This window comes from Sapajus apella, unplaced genomic scaffold (assembly GCF_009761245.1).
Source record: "Sapajus apella isolate SASKATOON/1434 unplaced genomic scaffold, GSC_monkey_1.0 scaffold11, whole genome shotgun sequence".
In the NCBI taxonomy this organism is placed as follows: Eukaryota; Metazoa; Chordata; class Mammalia; order Primates; family Cebidae; genus Sapajus; species Sapajus apella.
This window is the reverse complement of record NW_022436951.1, coordinates 6,598,360-6,617,702: the sequence shown is the minus strand read 5'-3', so window position 1 is coordinate 6,617,702 and position 19,343 is coordinate 6,598,360. Positions and strand designations below refer to the sequence as shown.

The window sequence follows — 19,343 nt, the reverse complement described above, 5'->3', positions numbered from 1 at the left end:
CTATGATTGCTAACAATTCTAAAATTACTAAAATTCTAAATACAAAGTTCAGTCAGCCTCAGAATACTTAACATTGAAGCAGAAATGTCAGTTCATAAATTCTTATTCCCACTCAAATTTCTTCTTGTGTACTAATTTTCTAGTAAGTCATGCTCAACATTCATTTACAGAATGTAAGTTCTTATTTTCTTTAAAGACCTCGCTGATTGGGCTATTAAACTTTATTAACATGAACTGGATAAAGACGGCAGACAAGAAATAAAATCACTTAATAAACAGCATCAATTAGAATGGCTTAAATCACTATACAACTAGCTTTCATTCTTCCCTCACATTCAATCTCCATAGCCAGTGAGTAGTGAAGTCCAATAATTACATTTGTTTAAAAGGAATATGCAAAAAGCTGGTAAGAATTTCTTGCTGTATCTCTGAAAATAACATGACTTCAAATATCTAAAAACTTTCCTTTAATCAGACAAAAACAAGAACACATGATTTCTTAGAAAATGTCTTACTATTAAAAGGTTAGAGAAATTACTGAAATTTAGAACACATTCCCAATTCTCTGCAATGTTACACAACATTATTAGTAACAATCTTTAATATTTTTCCCAAAAACCTGTTAATTCTTCTCTCCATTAAAATAAATAAAGATTCATCAGGACACTTGGAAAAAGCAGGTAGTTACAAGAGATCTACAGACAGACAGACACATTTCAGTATAAGCAAGAATTTCTCCTACAGAATCTCCAAAAGCCAAGATCATGTCTTCCCACACAGCTCTGATATTAAAATAAAGCACAGCATATAAGGAAAAAAGCAAGATTTTGAATGGATAGATTTATCACACTTTAAGATCCAGATGTGACAGTTATTCTATTACCTAAATGGTTTATAATACTTTTATTAAATTATCACATCGTTTTACCTATCCAAAACTAAATTTATTGCAATTACAAATTTTTAAGACTTGTTTTACTAGTCAGTTGAGTACTGTTATTTTGTACTCTATGTAATTTCTATGATAGCTTAATAAGGGAAAAAGTTAAGTCTTTTCAAATTTAACACATAATAAATGCACAAACTTTTGAGACAATGACAGTTCAGTATATAAACTCACTAGGCATAAATTAGGCACCCTTAAAAGCATACATTTAACGAAATGGTACTCTAAGTGTTACTCAAAATTGACTTAAAAATGTTAACAACACCTAATTAACACCTAGTCAACCATTCACCTAACATGATCAGACCTAGTGCACTGAACCCTAAAGACTTCTTCAGATATATTTGGTATTTATCTTATATCATCTCTATTCTACTTACTCTTTCTCCCAGGCTCTCACCTTTATTTTTCCCATCATTCTCTATTTCTGCATTCTTCTGTTAATTCTGTTGACCTCCTCCCTTGGTATTGCTCAAGGTTCCAACTTTGGTTTTCTTATCTGCTCTCACTTCATTTTCCCGGAGTTAGCTCCCCACTCCAGGAAACTGGCCTACCAACTATAGTCCAGTAACCTTGAAATCTATACTGTTAGCCTATGTCTCTTGATTTACAGCCTCAAATTTTCAAATGCTACCTTTATATCCATCCACAAATAGTTCAAGTACCTCTCTCCAAAAATATTGAAACTTGATTATATACTCCCCCCTCAAATCTGCTCTTCTGAGTCCCATTTATCAGTTAATGATAGCATCATTTACATGAGCAACTTAATAAATCCAGGTGTCACCTTAATTCTTCCCTCACACTCAGTCTCCACAGCCAGTCAGTAGTGAAGTCAAAAAATTATATTCAGGAATTATTTCTATAATCTATGCACTTTCAGTTCATGCTGCCACTGCTTGAGTTCTAGACCACACCAATTTTTATCTGGTCTAATACAAAAGCTTGCCTCCAGATTTTCTAAACTAGTTCCTTCTAGTCTTTGACTAAACTAACCTGACCACTACCACATTTTGGGCATCATATGAAAATAAAATGCTCAAGTCTCAGAAAAATTGACCCTCATCACCCAATTACTATGGGGAAAGACAGGGCCTGAGCAAGGGTTGTATTCTACCATAAAGAGTTTGAAAACTACTGGGAGATAAAGCTAACTTCTTGGCATGAGACTTAACACCTTTATAAGGTCCAGTCTACCTGTTTGGCCTCAGTATACTTACTATTGAGCAATTATTTTCAAATTGTCTTAAAGTGCATTATAAGCTGATCACGATTTAATGATTACAGCCAGTATTACCATTAACTAGAAAATAAAACATACTAGACAAAACAAGGCTAAATTGTTTCCTGTTATCTTCTATTTCAAGTTTATGTACTGACTCACAATGTAAGACAATCTCTGATTGTGGATCACAGTCAGTTTTGAGTTGTTTGTTGGCTACAAGATGAACTTCACACAAGTCTTGCTGTTCTCTCCCTTTCACATAGAAAAATTTTGTGTTTTTCAATATTTAATTCAAATATCCTAAAATTAAAAGATGCCATTTCACCCTCACCATTTAGCAAAAATGTTAAAGTCTACTACATACTGTTTAGGGACTCAACTAAATGCTTACGGAAAAAACTATTTGTACTTCTAATTGCAGTATTTTTTTTTTAGATAATGGAAAAACTGCAAAACTAATTATCCAAACAATGAAATATTGTACAGTAGTTAAAATGAATTAACAGGCTGGGTGTGGTGGCTCAGCACTTTGGGAGGCCAAGGCAGGCCTATCGCCTGAGGTCAGAAGTTCAAGACCAACCTGGCCAACATGGTGAAACCCTGTCTCTACTAAAAATACAAAAAAAAAAAAAAATAGCTAGGCATGGTGGTGGGTGCCTGTAATCACAGCTGCTTGGAAGGCTGAGGCAGGAGAATCACTTGAACCTGGTAGGCAGAGGTTGCAGTGAGCTGAGATTGCCCCATTGCATTCCAGCCTTGGAAACAAGAACGAAACTCCATCTCAAAAAAAAAAAAAGAATTAACATGTATCTACATAGATGAGTTTTGAAACCAATTGTAAATAAGAGAAGCAAATTTCTAAAGAATAGGCAGACATTCTAAAGACTAGAATTATCATTAATGTAACTTTTAAAAGACACAACATAAGGTTATACTTGTTTATGGATACAGCCATATTAACAAATGTAAAAACATATGTATGAAAATAATACATATAACTTCAGGGCAGTGGTTACCTCTGGTGAGGAAGGGAATGGGAAAAGTTGGATGCATAAGGTTTTAGTTGTAATATTTCCATTTTTAAATTCTGAAGCACATATGGCAGAGTATTAATAGCTATTAAGTCTAGGTAGTTGAATACACAGGTGTCCAGTGACTTTCTGAAACATTTCGATATGTTTTAAACATCTCATAACTGAAAATCTAAACCTTAAAAAGATTAAAATATATTTAAAAGTTGGGAGAAAAAAGGCTCATCTCCTTTTCATCCCTACACTTGTCAAATTGTTCTATCCCTTCCCTGTACTCCCAGGGATAACGGATAAATATTTATAATATAATGTAATAGATTTTTTCCATAAATTTGGAAACTGTTTATTAATCTTTGATTCTCCAGGATCCAGCAGGATGCCTAGCAGTTAGCAGGTGCTCAAAAAACAGTTTTGTGAACAAATATTTAAAAGTGACACTTCAAACAAATTAACAAATTTCCTGGATGTTACAAATAGTGACATTGCAGCAAGTATTTTTAATGCAGATCATAATTTTTGAAATTATTTTCTCTACTACAAAAATACTTCTTCAAAGGCAAAACTTCAAAACTACAACTTCTTTAAAATTTTGGTTAGCCGGGCGCGGTGGCTCAAGCCTGTAATCCCAGCACTTTGGGAGGCCGAGGCGGGTGGATCACGAGGTCAAGAGATCGAGACCATCCTGGTCAACATGGTGAAACCCCGTCTCTACTAAAAATACAAAACATTAGCTGGGCATTGTGGCGCGTGCCTATAATCCCAGCTACTCAGGAGGCTGAGGCAGGAGAATTGCCTGAACCCAGGAGGCGGAGGTTGCGGTGAGCCGAGATCGTGCCATTGCACTCCAGCCTGGGTAACAAGAGTGAAACTCCGTCTCAAGAAAAAAAAAAAAAAAAAAAAACTCCTAAAATTTTGGTTAAAAAACACTATGCAAGCAGAGTCAAATTCAACATATTTTTAGTTCACTTCAGTGATCTATCTTAAAGGAATCTACTTTGGAGTTACCAAATCAGTGCCATTTCAGGTGCATAACTCATATGTAACATTTACATAATGATCATTATTGTGGCCAAAAAAACTGGAACTAGATTAAGCAGTTTAAGTTAAATTATGTAAATTGTAAATTATTTCACCTCCCTAAAAATTATGTGAGAAAGGAAAAGCAGCTATTATTATAAATATTTCAAAGCTAAAGAGATTGATACAGAGAGAGGTTAGGTTACTCGCTCAGGTTTACAAAGACATTGGATTGTTGTTTCAGGATCAAACTCTGATTTCCTGCTGTTAAAGCAGGGTTTGTCTACCATGCTATATCCATGCAGCCACATACTACTAACATTCCTACATTAGCCATATATCTTACTCCTGCTTGAGAACTGTGAATACTCATTAGGCCACTGAGCCTCAACTGTGATGACTAGGCTACATAACTCAAGAACTATTCTATTCTTTATCAGGACCTAATCCTACTGCCTTTCATTTAGGAGAAGGAAAACCAACTGGATGAAACCTCCTTGAATGCAAATGTTTTACAAAGATTGGTCTATTTTCCTGCATAATCCACATCTAGTGGTTTATTATGAAAAAAGCCATATATATATATATATATATATATATATATATAAAATAAATTTTCCTAAAGCATGAAATAGCTGGCACACTTAAGGATATTTCAAAATTTTATATTTCTGTTATATATCACAAAGTGCACTGATAGTGAAAAATAAAGTCAATTTACATTTTACTAGTTAAGAGATTAATGTGCATCAATAAATACTTATCTATTAGAACTTAATTTATATAATTAAAAATATAGAAAAAATTATAACAGTGAAAAATTTTTTTATTTGCAATCTCATGGCTTGTCACATATTTGTAGTTTATAAAAACTGCCTCCTAGTTAATGCTGATATACAGTGAAGGCTGAAAATCAGGACTGTAAAGCATATTGGTTAATTATTCTCTAAATGTGGCACCTCAGCTACTGTGATATTTAATTCTTTTACATCTTAATGAGTTTCCTATTTAACCTGCCAGTATTTATAGAAATGGAGTATACCTTAAGCCTCTGTTTTCCACGTTGTGTTCTGCAGAACTTAAAGCACTTTCTGCTCCCTCACACCAAAAAGAATTCCATGGTCAAATAAAAATCACCTTTTACTTAGGCTCATGTTTCTCAAAGACATTTAACTTGAAACCTCTATCAAAGAATCCAAAGCTTAAGGCTTAACTTCTGCCTTAAACTTTCAGCAGCTAACATATGGAAAGACAGACAGCGTAATAAGGTCCTGGACTGGAAGGAAGCTGGTCCCAAGCCTCAAGGAGAAAAGACCTAAAAATGATCTTACAGAACATCAGAAACATTTTACTACATTTTTTTAGTGGAAGTGTGGGGGTGGAGAGGTAGATGAATGAGATGCAGTTCTTGCTCTCAAAGAGTTTACAGTCTGAGAAGAAAATAATAACAGATAAGAATACCTAACCCAATGAAGAGAAGAATACCTAACCCAATCTTGGTAGCCAGAGAGAGGCAGAGGCACACCAAGGTTACCAAGGATGGCATCCTGAGAAAGTAATGTCTGAGCTTAACCTCGTAAAAAGAACAGGAATTGGACAGAAGAAGAGCATTCAAATCAAAGAAGGCTACAAACAAGACACTGAAAGATGCAAATTCAACCACCCTGAAATACTATCTTTCACCCACCAGGCTGACAAAGACCCAATAGTTTGATTAAACTATTTATGGAAAAACAAGTCCCCTTATACAGTGCTGGTGAAAGTAAAAATCTGTACAATCTCTAAGGGAAGCAATTTGACCATACCTATTAAAATTTTATATGCACGTGACTTTTGACTCAGCAATTTCAACTTTAGGTATTTGTCTTAGAGCTTGATTTACATGTATATGAACACAAATGTTATTCATTTTGGAGTGTGTATAACAGCAGAAGATAAATTAGGACACACAAAAAAGGAGTGAAAATGCTCTTTATGACAATCTCCACAAATACTGTTAGGCTAAAATAAAGGCACATAATAGCTTAAATAGTGTATTATCATTGAATAAAAAGAGATGAGGCAAAGAAAAAGAATATTTCACCGTGTTGATTTAGGTATAGGTTGCTTCTGGAAGAAAACACAAGAAACTGATAGCAGTTACTTCCAGGAACAAAACTGAATGACAGGTGACAACAGAAAGACTTTTCATTGTATAATATTTTATATCTTTTACATTTTGAATCATTTTCTGTGCTATTGATCCATAAATTAAACTAAATCAACACAACATCTAATAGAAATTAAAGCAGTTTGAAATTGCCAGAATATGAAATTCAAGACAAGAAGCGATCAGAAATGAAGCTCAAGAGGTGGCCAGTTCATGAAGGGACTTATCTCCCATTCTAAAGATCATAAACTTGACGCCAGTGTAACTAGGGACCACATGCAAACCAGGAATAAAACACACACACACACATCCCTGGAATTCAACCAGAGTCATTAATGTCAGGTGTGTGCTTCAAAAAACCAAAGTCTGGGAATTCTCCACAAACTGAATCAGAGTCTTGGGGGTTAAGGTTCAGATGTCCGCATTTTAACAAGTACTCTAGGTGACTACAGGTTAGAGGGAGCTTCTGTGGAGTTCTAAGCAGAAAAGGGAAAGGGCCAGATGTTCACTTTACATAGACACTCTGGTGACTGTGTATAGAAGATTTGTGAGGAACAAGATTCAGTTAGAAGGCTCTGGCAGTACTCCAAATCATGCTCTTCAATTTGATTAACAATCACATTGTATATACTTATTGTATACAATATAGCAAAAGTATACTCCCTGACAAAAGTACACCATGGTACACTTATTGCATAACATGTGGCAAAAGTATTATCTGCCCAAGAGCTACAATCTAAGCCACAAAATCTTCTTCAGAAAACAAAGGGAAACAAAATCCAAGGCATTATACCTTCCAAGTCATCTAGTTTAATCCAATAACACAGCAGACTGTTAAATGAAATTATTCTATCCCATTATGAATTTTAAAAAACAAAACTAAAAATAGGAACCATTAAAAAGTGTTGCCAAGTTGTGAGACCTGGAATGGAGAAGAGGGTAGAAATTGCTGACTTCTTATTTGGTCTGTATTAAAATACTTTTTTCTTGGTTCCCCCTTATTCAGTTCCCCATCCCTGGTGATAGGTGAAAAAGAGTTTTAAATAGAATCTTTCTTTGACCAATGAGGTATGTTTTTGGTGTCAAAATCCTTTCCAAGTAGGTTTTGTTCTATCTAGAGTTCTAATTTGTGTCAAGGACCCTGATAACAGCAGTTCCACATCTGCCAACAGCTACATCTCTTAATGATGCAAGTAAATTGTAATGTTAGTTTTACTAGCCTTTGAAAGATCATGAGGCAGTAGAGGTAAAATGTTTGACTAGAAATCTGATATCACAAAACAAGCCATTGGTCAATCAATGGGGAAAAAGACAAGATTTTAAAATAAAGCAATGTAACCAATATGAAAGGGTAAATGAAAGTCAAAACTCTGAACCAGTTTGAAGGTTGTAAACTTATTCTGTGTGTGCCTTATCAACTAAAAGACATTTCCTGCAACTGTTTACATTTCTACAAAGTTAGAAAATCATCAGCCTTCAGAGTGTAAAATTATACTGGCACTCCATCCTTTGTCATTTGCATTTTAACAAATAGCCTAATGCAGACCTGTTTTGCATCAAAAAACCATCACCACCACAACAAAAGAGAATGCTCTGACAAAAAACCAAGTTACCATGACACTATAGACACGGCAGCCATGGTGAGACTCAAAAAAGCACTTGGCCATTTTCTTTTATATCCGATTCACATGATTCATATAACTTAATATTTTTTACCCCCACAATATAACAAACAGTAGTTATCATCTTATCACTCCTATTACAGAATCCCATTTTAGGACAACTTCACACAGCCCAGTATTCTCTGGCCTGTTACTAATCTGTCATCTGGGCTACATCTAATGCTATTGCATTCTGAGTACTGACCTTGATATAAATTATAACACAAATTTAAATCAGTAAGGAACTTACCCAATAAAACTGTAATGACAACATCAATAAAAACTATTCCACTGTCTGGCAATTACAAAACTGGGTATTCTACAGTTCAGGAGTTTTACTTCAAAGCCAGCGCATCCCAAACAGCATTACCTAGCAATAGACAAATATTTACCTATCAGAGATTTCTCCACTCAGAATGGGTACACTTAGGTAGTTTGACTTTTTAAGACTTAATGATTTTCCCTACATTTTAAAAGTTTTTTATTAGTGGCAATCTAGTTCAGAGGTCCAAGAGTTAATCCTGAGATGCCACCCATTTTCTTGAGGACTTGAAAACGTTACCCAGTTTCAAAATGCCAGCAATATAAAGGACCTTGGAGGCTATCTAGTACAGCCCCAGCAATTCACATATTGAATTAGGTAAAGCACTTGGAAAACTGGCAATACTATACAAAAAGTATCATTTCCACCTATGAGGCCCAGAGAAGTTAAACACACATCGGAAGTTAACCACAAGGAACCAGGGCCCAGAACTGAGCTCTTCAACCTTAATGCTACATTCTAAACATGCCAAGTGAGCTATTTTTAATTGTTGTAGGAAGCTTATTTATGCATACATATTTATGCATACATGGCATTTGACAGATTATAAAAGCTAGACCTTGCAAAATTAGTACAACCCAAAGGGCACACCGCTTTTCCCAAATAGTAACGTTGTACTTTCTTAGGACATTACCATTCCCTTCCTCACCTCCAACTTCACTCCCCAACACAAACTCAACTACTCTAACCTCCCGTTCAAACTCTTTCTTCTTTAAATAATGCGAGAGTATTCTATAAACTGCCATTTTCAAATGCTTAGGAAAAATAAAACAAATTTAGAAATCTAGACTCCCATTAGGTGAATGCAAGGACCCTCTTCAATAAACCCAACAAAGAAGCAGGATGTTTAATGTTGACAACAGATTCAGTACTTAAGCAAAGATGATTTACAATTTCATTTTGATGCCTCTACAAAATAACTTCGCTGAGGATCACATGATACCAGAGGTTTTCAACAGGTTGTCTAGTCTTGCACAGAATTAAACTAGTTATGTGCAACTAATTCCAAAACCTTTTGGTGCACAATGCCAACAATTAAGAGATTTCCAATAGATTTTTCTGTACATATTGCTCATGGTAGCACCGGTCACTCTCCTCCTAAAGTTGGTGGGTGGGGGTATGGGATCCCAAATTGTTTTTAAAGTGGGGGGCGGTGACAACAGGAAGATTCAAACTCAGGGGTTTTTCTCTTGGATTTATATATTTTGTAGATATATCAATCAATATATCAAATATGGTCTATTGTGGAGATATTGCTGCACTGGAGTCCCAGGCTTTTTATTTCATACATTACCCAGTATACCAGCCCCTTGTCCTAACATGTCTCCTACATAACGTCTATATACAAGTCAAATTTTCTCCCTTGCCCTTCTTAGCACCCAAGACTTCAGGCTTTTAAAACAAGCTGGCAGTGTCTACCGACGATCACGTTCCGGTATGGAAAAAGCTCAAGGCTAAAGGGCTTTTCGGATCCTCTCTAAAGGCCTCGCAGTCCTGCAGAGTAAAAGGGGGTGTGTCCTCAGTATTTCGCCCCTTTTGTCCCTACAGCCCTCAGCGACGCCCCGGGCCCCCTTTCTCGTGGCGGCCTGGGGAGCTGCTCTCAGGGCGTCCAAACCTCAGGCCACCCGCTCACTTTCTTGGGGTGAGTCCCAACCAGGGAACGAGGGCGGGGTTGACGAGGGCACTGTTGAATTCCCAAACCCTTCACTCTATGGGGCACTAGGCAGCCCCTCTTCGCCCTCCCCGCGGCGCCCCTGCCTCGGAGGTCCCTGCAGGAACACAGCCCCTCTCCCTCTTCCCGGACCTGAATCTCCTTCGCACGCACGCCCAGAGGCTAAGGGAGCCCAGGGCGAAGCCAGAGGGCCTGGGGGCCGCGAGAAAGGCAGGACCGGCATCTGCGGTGCCCTGGGAAGAGCCGTCCCGAGAGGTCTCGCCCGCGGGGGCGCAGCCGCCCCTAGAGCCCCGGCCGAGCCCGGGAGCGAAGCAGGGCCGCGCTAGGACCCACCAGCTGCTTTAGGTCCTCCTCCGAGAGCTCCGCGTAACGGTACCGCTGCTGCTCGAACTCGTACCGAGTGGTTTTGGCCACGACCACCACCCGGGAGGGGCGGAAGCCGCCGTCGGGGCGGCTGCCACAGCCCGCCAGCTCGCGCGGCTGCCCCTGCCCCAGGTGCCGCCGGCCGCTGCCGTCACCGCCCAGCCGGGGCCGCGCGGCGGGGCCTCCCGCGCTCGGTCGCCGCAGCGCCGCCGCCCGGCCGCCCGCCACGCGACGACAGCTGCCCAGCAGGAAGCCTCGATAGCAAGTCATCATGGGCCGAGCCGCGGCCCCGGGCTCGAGCTCCTTCCCTCCGCTCCCCACCACCGGGAGTGCGCGCAGCCCGCGCTGCCCGGACCTCTAACTTCGCGCCGGGCGGGCAGAGGTTAAGTGCCGGGACGTGCGTGGCCCCCGCCGCGAGAGGGACGTACCCAGACGTTGACGGAGGCGGAGAAAGCGTGGCGATTGGGAAGCGGCCTACCCCACGCGGGGGAAAGGTGGGCGGGGAAGAGATGGAGGCCTGGGGCTGGTGGATTTTGCTTGTTTATTCATTTCACTCTCGGCTGCGTGGCAGCCGCTTCGCCGCCCGGGGGCGACCTCCCGGCTCCACCCGCCTCCCAGCGGTCGCTCTTTTCCCGCCTCCAGGCTAATTCTATCGGCCAATCAGAGCCCTCGGCGGCTCCGGAGCCTGAGGGGCCGCGCCATTGGCTGCAGCCTGAGGAAGGGGTGGAATTCTGTTTGGCTGTGGCGCCGCCCTGAGGACTTCATCTGGAAGCCCGCCTGAGTCGGCGCGGGGACTGCTGGTGGGGTTTTGAGCGGCTGTCTGGAAGGTAGTCTCCGAGTGCCTCCTCGCTCGGGTTCTGGTTTGCAGGACGACCACGTGTCTGTTGGTTCATTTGACCAGGGCCAGGGTGATAGCTGGTGTGTCCGGGGCCGGGCTGGGGGCTGAGGAGGCGGACCCGGCACCTGCTGCACCGTGTGCGCAGCCTGGCACAAAATCCTCTCTGCGTGGGACCCAGTACCAGCCCCGCTGCCCCCCCGAAAAGCCCTAAGGAACTTGGAGGGTGATGGGTAGAGGAGCCTGGCCGGGTGCAGCATTTCTCCATAGGGAGAGACGGTTGAAACTAGGCAGGACAGGAGCACGGTGTTAAGAATGTTAGTCATTTGAGGCCAGGTGTGGTGGCTCACGTCTCTAATCCCAGCACTTTGAGAGGCCGAGGCGCGTGGATCACGAGGTCAGGAGTTCAAAACCAGCCTGGCCAAGATGGTGAAACCCCGTGTCTACTAAAAATATAAAAATTATACAGGCGTGCTGGCGGGCGCCTGTTATCCCAGTTACTCGGGAGGCCGAGGCAAAGAATTACTTGAACTCGGGAGGCGCAGGTTGCAGTGAGCCAAAATCGCACCACTGCACTCCAGCCTGGGCGACAGAGTGAGACTCCGTCTCAAAAAAAAAAACAGTTAGTCATTTGGACTTTGTCCTATAGGTAGGAGTTAGTTTTTTGAAGGCTTTTAACGGGGAAGGAGTGAGTTAAAACAATGTTTGGTGACTATTGATCTGGCTTTGGAATGTTTTGTAGATTGGGAGGCTGTCGGGATAATGACTCGCGGAGTGCTCAGGACCCGCGCTGGGGTGTGATGAGAACAGAAGGAAACATCCCATTATAAGGGGAGAATCAAATGGCAGTGTACATCCAGGTGTTCAGTTCCTGCAGCTCCTTAGATCCATTTCCCTGGTACCGTGTTTGCTCCTTTGTAGTTCTAGCGCTAACTTGCTTCTGGACTTTGGGCAGGTTACCTCATCTTTTTGGGCGTCAGATTCCTCCTCTGTAAAAAGGGGGTTCGAGTGACCCCAAGGTTCTACCAAGTCCAAATCGATTCAGTGAATCTGTGACTCTCCTCAGGGGGACACCAACACCAGCATTCATTCGTGGGTTCCCGCTGTGTGCCTGCCACGTACCAGGTAGCGTATTGGACTGGGAGCATGAAGCCCGATAGGTGTTGACTTGGTAAAGTTCTGCCACTGACCCGTTCTAACCAAGAGCCTTGCCTCACAGCAGCTGCTAATGGTGATGTGTAGTGTCACAACCTGAATAACCTCAAAAACTTTTAGAGAGGTAACATCTATAACTATCCTCAGACTCCTTTGTCGTCTTACTATTTTAAACTTCATTAGATATTACGAAGGAAGAAAAGGGAAAAATCATAGATGACACTTAGGTTTGAGGCTAGGGTGCATAGGGGAATGTTAATTGATCCATTTGACAGAAAAAAAATGAGTAGGGAGGAACTGTTTGGGATCAAAGTCTATGAGTTTTGTTGCTCATATTTGAAATCTCAGACCTCATTTATTCCCACTTCACAGATAAAAATTCAAATTTCTAGCTCTGTCTCATTTCAGCTACAGACATATGCATTGACATCTCAGTTGGAATAGCCCTTTGTCCATAGTTATTTGCATCTCGTCTTCCACCTCCTCAAAAATATTGCTTCCTGAAGTCATCCCCTCGCAGGTATCTTGAATTTTCCCTTTCAACTGAGTTTTCCTCTTCAGTATTTAAATATGCTCATGTCTATGACACCTTTAAAGCTTTTCTAAAAACCAAAGCAACTTCTAAACCTGGTTTTTACATATTGCCTGCCTTACCTTTACAACTGATTTCTGAAAGTGTAGTCTGTTCATCATTGCCACATCCCTGCCTCCTAGTCATTCCTCAACCTGTTGTACACTGGCTTCTCTCCACTACTTTGCTAATTACTACTGTTTCCAAGGTTACTAAATGATCTTGTTGGAACTCAAAAGACTTTTTTCAGTCCTTAAATTGCTTGATCTTTCTCAAGCATTTGAAATGGTTATCATTTCTTCTTGAAATCTTTTACTATCTCCCAACACACCAGTCCCTAACAGTGTTTCTCCCATCTCTCTGTCCCTTTTTGACTTATTCCTAAACCCATCTCCAAGATGTCTTCTGTCCTCATCTCCTTGTCTTTTCTCTCCCTCTTCTTTCTTCTTTTCTCTCTCACACACATTCCTGGGTGAGTCCATTCAGTGTTGTGTAATGGAAGGATCTTGGTTCAAATCCCAGTTGTAATGTTTAGTAGCTTTGTGAAAGTGGAACCGGTTGTTTAACCTTCCGGAGCCTGCTTCTGCATTTATAAAATATAATGGCTACATTGTAAAATTGTGAATATATGCACAGATGCCTAGCACTCTGCCCATTACAAAGTAAACACTTAGCAAATATTTGCCCCTTTCCTGACTTCAGCTATTACTGGAATCTTTAGCCCAGATTTTCTCCTGAGTTTCCAATCCTTATCTAGTTTCTTGTTAGATAATGTCTCTTAAATCTTACCCTATAACACACATTAGTGGAGATTAAATTATATTTGAGTGTCGCTATAGGTCAGACGTCCTGCCAGGTGCTAAAGATTAAATGATAAAAAGAGTCCCTGCCCTTGAGAAGCCCAAAGTCTTTGCAGTGATAGAGTTATACAGAGAATGCTACAGAAATTTGGGGGAGCAGGTCTTAAGTCAGCCTAAGAAGAGTTAGAGAAGGCTTTCTGGAAATGTGAAGAGTTAAACCCTAAAGAATGAATAAAATATTACCCATTATCAGCAAGAATGAGAAGGAAATTCCACAGAAGAAAAACCATGAGCAGATGCATAGAAGCAATGAAATAGCAATTTTTAATTTTTAGAGAATTTAGAGAGAGGCAGGCAACACTGGGAAGTGAGGCTAGAAAGGTAGACAAGGGTAAAGACAATAAAAAGTGTGAAAAATCCATGCTTAGGACTTGTCTTTTATCTTGCACATATTAGGAAACAACCAAAAGGAGAAAATGACACGATTAGCTTTGCAAAAATTGTGAGCAGGAATTTTTTAGAAGAAACACAAACAGTGAATACATACTTGAAAAGATAACCTTATTAGAAATTAGAGAAATACAAATAATGTCATTGTGAAATAATATTTTATATCTACTAGATTGGTTAGTAGAAATTAAGAAATCTTGGTAATACTCTAATTATTAGAAAACTGTTATCCATATCATCAAGTCTTCATTAGGCCAAACATTGGCTAATCATTTCAGTAATTCCTCCTTCCAGTGGCGTAGCTTGCAAATATATATATTTTTTCTTTCTTTCTTTCTTTCTTTTTTTTTTTTTTTTTTTTTTTTTTGAGAAAGGGTACTGCACTGCACGGCTCATGCAGCTGCAACCGCCCAGGTTCAGGCGATCCTCCTACCTCAGCCTCCCAGGTAGTTGGGACTACAGATGCATGGCACCTTGCCCTGCTAACTTTTTGTAATTTTTGTAGAGATGGAGTTTTATGCAATGTTGCCCAGGCTGGTCCTGAACTCCTGGGCTCAGGCAGCCCGCCCACCTCAGCCTCCCAAAGTGTAGGGATTACAGATGTGAGCCACTGCACCTGGCCTAAATATCATCTTCGAAGTTTCAGATATGTTCATGTATTCATTTGTCAACTCCAAGTATGATGTCAAAAATTAACCAGTACTATGGGTATAATCTGATCATTATAAAAAAACAGAACTTCTGGCATTCATTGATTTAATATCAGTTTCAACTATTCTCAAACAACCAAAAAAATCTGTAATGTTATTGAGTTTTAAACTCAAACTCCATCCATGGTGAGGCCAGTATGCTTTTCTAGTAAATGAGCCTAACCGACCATGATTTAATAGCCACATCTCAAGCAAGCCTAACTGTTCTCAACATTTTATGGGGAAAATTATATATGTCACTGATACACACAATTTGAAGATATACAGAGGTCTTAAAATATATCCTTCCCAACTCCTAGAACCCTTCCCACCCACACTTCATGTACGTTCTGACGCTATAAAAGATATATATCTCTCTTTTTATGACATTCAAATACTCTTAAGACCTGTATAGCAGGGGACCCCAACCCCCGAGCTGTGGATCAGTATCAGTCCGTGACCTGTTAGGAACAGGGCCACACAGCAGGAGGTGAGTGGTGGACAAGGAAGTGAAGCTTCATCTATATTTACAGCAGCTTCCTATAACTCTCATTACTACCTGAGCTCTGCCTTCTGTCAGATCAGAGGCAGCATTAGATTCTCATAAGATGCAAACCCTGCTGTGAACTGCTCATGTGAGGCACCTAGGTTGCACACTCCATATGAGACTCTGATGGTTGATGATCAGAAGTGGAACAGCTTCATCCCAAAACCATCCCCATCCACCGCCTAGTCTTTGGAAAAATTATCTTCCACAAAACCAGTCCCTGATGCCAATAAAGTTGGTTACCACTGCTGTATAGGATGTATTCTCCTGGCGACAATGGGTTCCTTGCTTTGGCAGATGGAAAATAGTATTTTTTTAAGAGAGAACATTTAAATTGTCTATAATTAGGGTAAACAGTTGGGTAAAATATTATTAAAAGAGAAGAACATTTAGATTGTCTTAACAAAAGATATATAATGACATATAAATTAGTTAAGTAAATTTTAATTTAAAAAAGCTGCTTTGGAAATACAAAATGTATACTTTGAAATACACCTAAATAACTTGTGATGGATGTTATTGTACAACTAATCTCTCATCATAAAAGGGGAACAAAGGATACAGGAAAGCTAAAAAGAAGAAGGCTAGATGAAGATACAGGACAAAGAAAAACTATAAAATGTTTCTATTTCTACTATTCCTCCAAAATCGTACTAAATATTTGCAAAAGAATTGAAAGAACAACAAAGTGTATAGAAAATGGTTGAAAGAGTTGTGAGTTTCAATTTCGTTTCTGTTCCTTTCCATTTCATAATCTGGGAATTTTCACTTCTCTCTTTGCTTTCCTGATTTTCTAACCCTACATTTGATTTTGTTGCACTGGCATTTCTTTATAGATCAGAAACTAAGGTAGTGAATGTGAATTTTTTTCATTGATATATGCCGAGAAATCTAAAGAAAATCATAGAATGAATTCAACTTAAAAATGTTTCAAGCATTGAGAAGATATTGTTTTCTCTCCACCTTAGTGTGGGGACAAGGAACATGTCAAAAGGATAAAGATGATCAGGTACAGTGGTTCACACCTGTAATCCCAGAACTTTAGGGAGGCCAAGGCAAGTGGATCACTTGAGATCAAGAGTTCAAGTCCAGCCCTGTCAGCATGGTGAAACCCTGTCTCTACTAAAAATATAAAAATTAGCTGGGCTTTGATGGTGGGTGCCTGTAATCCCAGCTACTCAGGAGGCTGAGTGAGGCAGGAGAATCCCTTGAACTCAGGAGGCAGAGGTTGAAGTGAGCCAAGATTGTGCCACTGCACTCCAACCTGGGTGACAAAGCGAGACTCTAAAAAAATGAAAAAAAGAAAGAACAAAAAAAGTTATTTGTTCTCTTCTTTAGCAATTTATAGTGCAATCATAATGTTCCCACATCAGCTAAGATCTTATAATAAAAGAGAACCAGTACTTTATTATCTTCTCCAAATGTCTCTCTGTGTTATGTTTCTAATGAAAATTTTCCACTGAGTGTGTTCTGCATCAGAGTCACTCTTCTGGATTTTAAAAAAGGGAATTTCTGTTGTCCATTCTTTTTGTCCTTCCTTTCATACTAAAGCTCTTTTTTGCCCTCTTTCTATCTGTTCTTCATCTCACATTAAGTTTTTTTCTCTTTATTTCCTGGGTCATTGACTCCTTTATTTAGAAGTAAGGGATATTATGTGCCGTATTTCTCCTAGAATCACTGGAAGCATGAATGGGCCTCTAGTAATTAACTTATAATAAGTTACACCTTCTCAGTTACAAGGAAGGAGCAAAATGTTGAACAATTAGCATACTAACTAAATTATAATCTAAAAGAGTTAATTCAACTTTCATATGCTATACTAAATTTTCAGGCACTAGCTGAGATTTGACTTAAATACTTATATATCTTTATTATTTTATAACAGGTATAGTAATACAGTAATATATCTTTTAAAAATGTATATTCATATATCCAAATGAATATTCTTTGAAATAGCACTTAGTGAAATTGTACCCTTATTCCAAATATGTCATCATTGTTGAGAACATTTTCAGAAACATTTTAGAATTAGGAGTTTTTATCCCCTAATCAGAGAATTGTTTAGGGGTCACAATCAAAAGTCTCATTGAAGCCATGGTGTTATAAAACTAGATTGAAAAATGAAATAGGGCTATAAGTACTGAGACTGATTTTCTTATGTGATTCATGAAGTGTCTCTGAAACAAATCTCAAAGAAGAGCATCAAAACTCTTGCAAAATTGTTGAAATTACTGTGGCCTATTATAATAATAGCAACTGAGAAAAAGATTCATTTGGCTATATATGATGCGTTTGTTTTTCTCTATATACAGCCACACCTACTAAAATATTAATGAAAATACAATTACATAAAACAAAGTAGAACAAGTTAACATTTTGGCATTTTTATACATGCTTTTTGATACATAAGTAATGTATTATATTTTATTTATTCATTTAACAACTATTGGATGCTGACCATGAGTCAAGCATTTACAAGATGCAACAGATAAAAGTCCAAGAGCAGATGCTCTTTTTAAGGGAATTCATACCATGAATATATAAGCTTATCATATTAGAAAATCCAAAATCTAAATTAAAATACACATTTCCCTGAAGATAAATAGGATTTAGTGAAATGTTATCATGCAATTATATTATTTTTCAAAGAAATTACTCTGGAAATTTAGTAAAGTATTTGTTTTATGGCCAATGTGTGACTGAAAAAAAATAAACATTTTGTTAGATATTTATCAAATCTAGCAATTTATAATTCCAACTATTATATCCACCAATGTGATGAAAAGTCCAAATTAGTTATAAAATCCTACTCTAACTTCTTCAAAAATGATAAATTTTGAACTTCTGAAGTCCATTAATTTTTTAAAATTCTGTCAGTTTCTGCATAACAATCAAAATGTAAAATGTAAAACATAAGAGAAAAATGTTAATTGCAACAAATTACATTTCTTAAGGTTTTCTGTAAAAACTCTTCAAGGAATGAATAGAATCTTCTGATTCGTTAGGGTGGTTTAGTATTTTTAGTAGGGTGACCCCTCTTTGTAGATGTCATATTTATAGTAGGTAGTATTCATGAACAGGCAACCGACTGTCTGTGAGTCCACCTAGAAGGATCTGTGATATAAATTTAAAATGTTTTATTATACAGTATTGTATTTGGACTAGATTTAATGTTGAAAATGCAACTAAACATTAATATTCATGAATATACTCATTGGTGAGGAAATAAAAGCTACAGAATATACATTTTTACAAGTAACATGTAGAGATGTTGGTAAAATTTTAATCATGACTCTTTTAGAGAATTTATAGGCAACAAAGTCCAAAAAATATGTTTTATTGCTTCCATAACATTTTACCATTTGTTTTTAATGCCTCCTGGAGAAGATACTAAGTGAAAAGGGGAAAAAATGTCAGGGGAAAGGGGGTTCATATGATTGACATTTGCTTTGCATTATTTTCATTGTTCTTTATTAAGATAGTTACACAGCACCCCTTTCCTAAAATGAAATATAACAAAATATAGATATCATAAGCACGTGTCATTGGTTCATAAGAAAATTTGCTCTTTAATTCTTATTTTAAATTGACATTATTAATGTGTACCAACTAATTCTCTGATAGACCTCATTTTATTATTGGCAATGTAACCATTATTATAAAGTAAAAGACAGTTTTGTTCATTTTATATGTTTAAAGACTAATAAACTGTTCATTTAACATAATTTGTTTAAAGTAGCAAGAAAATTATATTCACTTAGTTCTCTGAATCACTGGGTAAAGCAGGTTCTGGATGTTTTGTGTATTTTTCCTTTTGATTATACTGTTCTGGATGTTTTGTGTATTTTTCCTTTTGATTATAGCTTTAGTATTAAGCAAAGGAAGATATTTCATCCAGTTATGCATGTTC

At 38.5% G+C, this 19,343-nt stretch overlaps 2 protein-coding genes and 1 long non-coding RNA gene across 6 annotated transcripts in view; 1 reads left to right on the top strand and 2 right to left on the bottom strand.

Annotated features, from left to right (window-relative positions):
• Positions 1 to 10,792, bottom strand: part of NADK2 (NAD kinase 2, mitochondrial) — a 47,921-nt gene extending 37,129 nt beyond the window's left edge. For both annotated transcript variants that reach the window (XM_032278946.1, XM_032278947.1), the window contains exon 1: positions 10,357 to 10,792. In XM_032278946.1, coding sequence (XP_032134837.1) covers positions 10,357 to 10,659 — 303 coding nt within the window. In that variant the 5' untranslated portion in view covers positions 10,660 to 10,792. The remainder of the gene's footprint in view (positions 1 to 10,356) is intronic.
• Positions 10,793 to 10,971: 179 nt separating this feature from the next.
• Positions 10,972 to 19,343, top strand: part of LOC116552271 — a 67,896-nt gene continuing 59,524 nt past the window's right edge. The window contains exon 1 of the long non-coding RNA XR_004269306.1: positions 10,972 to 11,213. This is a non-coding gene — a long non-coding RNA (uncharacterized LOC116552271). The remainder of the gene's footprint in view (positions 11,214 to 19,343) is intronic.
• The window catches only part of RANBP3L (RAN binding protein 3 like), a 56,056-nt gene continuing 52,574 nt past the window's right edge, over positions 15,862 to 19,343 (bottom strand). For 2 of the 3 annotated variants that reach the window (XM_032278949.1, XM_032278950.1), the window contains one exon: positions 17,656 to 18,547. In XM_032278949.1, the coding sequence (XP_032134840.1) occupies positions 18,504 to 18,547 (44 nt within the window). In that variant the 3' untranslated portion in view covers positions 17,656 to 18,503. Of the gene's footprint in view, positions 18,548 to 19,343 lie in introns of all 3 variants that reach the window. The other variant, XM_032278948.1, reaches the window with a different exon arrangement.